Here is a 5098-nt window from a genome sequence, read left to right on the forward strand (position 1 = left end):
AACTTTTTCTTAAAAAGACAGGTAGCAGGCCGGGCGTGGTGGCTCACACCTGTAATCCCAGCACTTTGGGAGGCCGAGGCAGGCGGATCACCTGAGGTCAGGAGTTTGAGACCAACCTGGCCAACATGGTGAAACCGCATCTCTACTAAAAATACAAAATTAGCCGGGTGTGGTGGCGCATGCCTGCAATCCCAGCTACTCAGGAGGCTGAAGCAGGAGAATCACTTGAACCTGTGAGGCGGAGGTTGCAGTGAGCCAAGATCACCCCATTGCACTCCAGCCTGGGAAACAAGAGCGAAACTGTCTCAAAAAACAACAACAAAAAAGACAGTAAATATTTTAGGGCCGTAGAGTCTCCATCTCAGCTAGTCAACGACTGCTCACAAAAGCAGCTGTAGACAATTCATAAACGGGCATGGCTGAGTTCCAGTAACACCTTCTTTACAACAACAGGCAGCTGGTCCATGCCCATAGAGTCCAGCTCCCGCTACGGGTTCCGCGAACAGGCCTCCTTCCAGGCCCAGCTCCCGCCGCGGGTTCCGTGAACAGGCCTCCTTCCAGGTTAGGAGAGGGACAGCCTGCCCCGGAGCGCCCGAGTGAGGATGGAGGTGGACACAGGCATTCTGGACCCTGGGCTGGGCGGTTAGCTGTTGGTGGCTGTTGCTCAGCCTCCCTCAGGACTTCCAGACGGGCAGATAAAGGCCATGAGACAGGAAGCCTGGGTCCGTGGTCCACACTGTCAGAGCAGAACCCAACAGCATTGCCATGCTGTGAGAAGGGGGGCCCCCACTGCACCCCGAGCAGCAGTGTTCCCACCTGGGCTCACGTTGACCACTACGCCTGTAAGTGGCTCGTGCCGTCCCATCCCACAGATGAGAAGGCCGAGGCCCGGAGACTGGCATGCCTGCTGGGTGCCCCATGCACAGCCATGCACCAAGCATTTGCGGCATCTTTCATGAAGGCTTCGGGAGAAGACGGAGCCCGGGGGGAGGAGTCAGGTCTCTCTCTCCTGGGAGTTCAGTGTGGTTCTTCCCCATCTGTTCTCCAGGGGAGTCTGTAACTAAATACTTTGCCGGCCAGACAGGGCATCACACATCTGTAATCCCAGCACTTTGGGAGGCCAAGACAGGAGGATCGCTTGAGCCCAGGAGTTCAAGCCCAGCCTGGGCAACCAAAATTTTAAAATCGCTACCAAAAATTGTAAAAATTAGCTGGGTATGCTGGTGCATGCCTGCAGTTCCAGCTACTTGGGAGGCTGAGGCAGGAGGATCGCTTGAGCCCAGGAGTTGGAGGCTGCAGTGAGCTGTGATTGTACCACTGCACTCCACCTTGGGCGACAGGGCAAGATCCTGTCTCAAAAAAAAAAAAAAAAAAAAACCCACAAAACCAAACAACTACTGATCCTGTAGCGGAATTCTTTCTCCCAAAAGCCGCCCTACTGAGCACAGGCAAAACTCCTGGTTCCCGCGAGAGGGTCACTTGGCAAATGTTTGCCGACTGACCGAGGGGTGAGGAGAAAGCCTTTGGTCTCTCCTGAAGACAGGGGCTCTGCTGAAGTCGGGGTGTTGGTGGCTCCTTCATTCACAACTCCCGTGGAGACCTGCTCTGGACTGAGCTCTGTGCCAGATCTGGGGGTGCTGGGTCTGGGGTCCTCAAGAAGCTGTTAATGGGGAGACAGACTTCATTAATCAGGGAGCCTAACAGCTGTGACAGACAACCCCCAAATCCTAGAGGCCCGGTGTGACCCCCAATCCCAGAGGCCCAGCGTGACCCCCAAGCCCCAGAGGCCGGGCGTGACCCCCAAATCCCAGAGGCCCAGTGTGACCCCCAGATCCCAGAGGCTGGGCATGACTCCCAAGCCCCAGAGGCCCGGTGTGACCCCCAAATCCCAGAGGCTGGGCGTGACCCCCAAGCCCCAGAGGCCAGGTGTGACTCCCAAATCCCCGACGCCCGGCATGACCCCCAGATCCCAGAGCCAGGCGTGACCCCCAAATCCCAGAGACCCAGCGTGACCCCCAAATCCCAGAGGCCAGGCGTGATCCCCAAATCCCAGAGGCTGGGCGTGACCCCCAGATCCCAGAGGCCCGGCATGACCCCCAGATCCCAGAGGCCGGGAGTGACCCCCAGATCCCAGAGGCTGGGCGTGACCCCCAGATCCCAGAGGCCCGGCCTGCTGGTTCTCATGCACACCATCCCCAGTTGGGACTCGCTTGGGTGCCTCTCCTCCTGGCAGTGACTCGGAGGCCAGGCCCAGCCCCACTGGGCCTCCACTGCCCGGCATGGGAGTCCCCCACCAGCCAAGGGTGGGCCCTGATCAGCGCGGGGAGGGGGGCTATCCTCAGCCAGGCCTGAAGGGCGAGGTCCTCTCCACTCATGATTCCTCAAACAGGCTCTGGTCCACAGCCGCACCTTCTTGTCGGGAGTGCCTCGATTTCCACCAGCCTCACCCAGGAGAGCCTCCACTTAAAAATAAAAGCATTTCAGAGATGACTCATCTCCCCCAGAGACTGTTCTGTCTGGGACGCCTTTCAGCCATTCCACTCCCTTGAAATATGAAGGGTCGTTCGGAGCCAGAAGAAAACACGAGAGTCACACAGCAGCCCTCTTAGCCATCGCCCCAGGGTGGGGCCGGACGTTCCCCACGACTCACTTTGCCGTTTCAGAATGAGACGTTTCTCGCGTGCAGCAGCGGAAAGACTGAGCTGTGGCACTCACACCCCGCACAGTGGCTCACGCCTGCCATCCCATCACTTTAGGAGGCCGAGTGGGTGGATTACTTGAGGTCAAGATTTCAAGGCCAGCCTGGCCAACATGATGAAACCCCATCTCCACTAAAAATACAAAAGTTAGGCGGGCGTGGTGGGGCGTGCCTTGCTGATCGGGAGGCTGAGGCAGGAGAATCGCTTGAACCTGGGAGGCAGAGGTTGCAGCGAGCCGAGATCACGCCACTGCACTCCAGCCTGGGCAACAGACTCTGTCTCAAAAAAAAGAAAAAAAAAAAGAAAAAGAAAAAGAAAAAGATTCTGCTGCCTCAGCCTCCCATAGCGCTGGGATTACAGGCGTGAGTCACCATGCCCAGCTTTGTTGGACCGTTTAAGGCAAACCAGACATGGAGACGTGGAATCGCTGGACAGGCCGCATGCAGGGTGGAGCCAAAGGCCGTTATCACAAAGTTAGTGCCGGCCGCGCGCTGTCACCCCACGTACGGTGCATTGTCATCCGCGGCTACGGTCCGTCCTTCGGAGGCACCCCCGCACTCAGATCCTGTCTGAAGTTTCCAATCTTGGCCCCCTCACCCAGGAGGATTCGGGCCCACAGACGTCTCCCAGGGCAGCGGACACCAGGGAAGCACGTGGACCCAGTCCTCAGGAGTGCTGGGTGCCCTCCAGCCCTGGGCATGGGCTCCTGTGGGCCAGCCTCTGCTGGAGGTTCCCGGCACCCAGCAGGGAGCCTGTGCAGACCCGCTTGCTCAGATGCTGGGGGTGTCCGGGGAGAGCTCCGTCTGCACCCGGCAGAGGGCAAGGGGAACTGGGGTTAGGTGCCTGGGGGCGCACGGGGCCAGGTCTCCCCGGGGGTCTCCTCTGAAGCCTCCACTGCATGGCCGGGGGCTCCTGACCCTGACCGGAGGCTCTGACCACCCTCCCTCCGGGGTCCCTGGGCTGAGCCTCTGTGAACGTCCGACTCTCCCTTGCAGATCCCGACTGGGCCTCCTACACTCTGGGAGTCTTCATCTGCCTCAGCTGCTCGGGAATCCACCGGAACATCCCCCAGGTCAGCAAGGTGAAGTCCGTCCGCCTGGACGCCTGGGACGAGGCCCAAGTGGAGGTACGGCGGTGGGGGCGGGGGGACCCGCGCAGTCCCCGGGTGGCTCCAGCCCAGGTCTCTGGAGCCAGAGACGCCGCACGGCCTGGCTGTGCCCCCCTGGGGCCTTGGGCTGCTCTGAGGGGCCTGGCTGGCTGGACCCAGGCTGCGGAGGCCAGGGCGGCGCAGGACCCCGCCCCCTCTCCAGCAGCCTGTCCTGTGTGGCTGCTTCACCCACCCCCTGCTGGGTCCAGCCTTTCTGTGAACAGCTCCAGGTGTGTGTGGTGGGCCAGGGAGTGAAGGCGAGTCCCGATTCCCGTGCCCTGGGAGCTCGGGAGCGCTCCCCTCAAATCCCCACTCCTGGAGCATTCCGTTCAGGGTAACAGAGACCCTGTCTCTAAGGAAACAGAATGCAGCGTTCCAGGCCGCGCCACAGGACCCAGAGTCAGGGTCGCATTTACCCTGCAGTCCCTGTGCACCCTGACCCGCTGCCGTCCGTGTACAGCTCCATTACCTGTCCCCTGGGCAGCCTCTGAGGTGACACAGCTACTGCCCACCTCTTACCTGTGCACCTGAAGCAGCTTCACGGAGCACTTAGCAGGGCCAGGCAGGGAATCCGGCCACAGATGCTTGGTGGGGCCCTAGAGACGCCTCTCTGGGGAGGGAGACGGGTGTGAGCCAACCAGGAAGCCCTGGCATGCAGGGGGAGGTCAGGCATGCTGGAGGCAGCAGGAAGGGCCCCCATAGGAAGACCCCAAGGCAGGTGGAGAAGGAACAAGACCCCGGCTGGGGGCTGCAGCTCAGATGGAATGTGGGGCCCTGAAGACCCCAGTGGGAGGGTCACCCTAGCCCCACTTGTGGGACTTGGGGTCTTGGAGCCACTGATCTGCCTGGCTGCTGGTGAGCGGGACCTAGGGGCCGCATGGAGGTGAGAGCGGTGGTCTGGGGGCTGCTGTGGGGATGGGGAGGGTCATAGAGGCTGGTGGCCTCCTATGCGTGTCTCCCTGCTCTCCAGCACCACTGACCGTGGGCCCCTACTCTCCAACACCACTGACTCTGGCACCCCCTCTCCAGGACCACTGACCCCAGCCCCTGGCTCTCCAGCACCACTGACCCCAGCACCCGGCTGTGCACCACCACTGACCCCAGCTCCCAGCTCCCCGACACCACTGGCCCCGGCCCCTGGCTCTCCAGCACCACTGGCCCCAGCCCCTGGCTGTGCGTCACCACTGACCCCAGCCCCCTGGCTGTGCACCACCACTGACCCCAGCCCTTGGCTCTCCAGCACCACTGACCC

General features: G+C 61.2%; 1 protein-coding gene across 1 annotated transcript in view; it reads left to right on the forward strand.

Annotated features, from left to right (window-relative positions):
- Positions 1-5098, forward strand: part of ADAP1 (ArfGAP with dual PH domains 1) — a 53903-nt gene that overhangs the window by 8453 nt on the left and 40352 nt on the right. Inside the window, exon 3 of the mRNA XM_011977581.1 lies at positions 3695-3825. Within this exon, the coding sequence (XP_011832971.1) occupies positions 3695-3825 (131 nt within the window). The remainder of the gene's footprint in view (positions 1-3694; positions 3826-5098) is intronic.

This window comes from Mandrillus leucophaeus, unplaced genomic scaffold (genome assembly GCF_000951045.1).
Source record: "Mandrillus leucophaeus isolate KB7577 unplaced genomic scaffold, Mleu.le_1.0 Scaffold180, whole genome shotgun sequence".
Lineage (NCBI taxonomy): Eukaryota > Metazoa > Chordata > Mammalia > Primates > Cercopithecidae > Mandrillus > Mandrillus leucophaeus.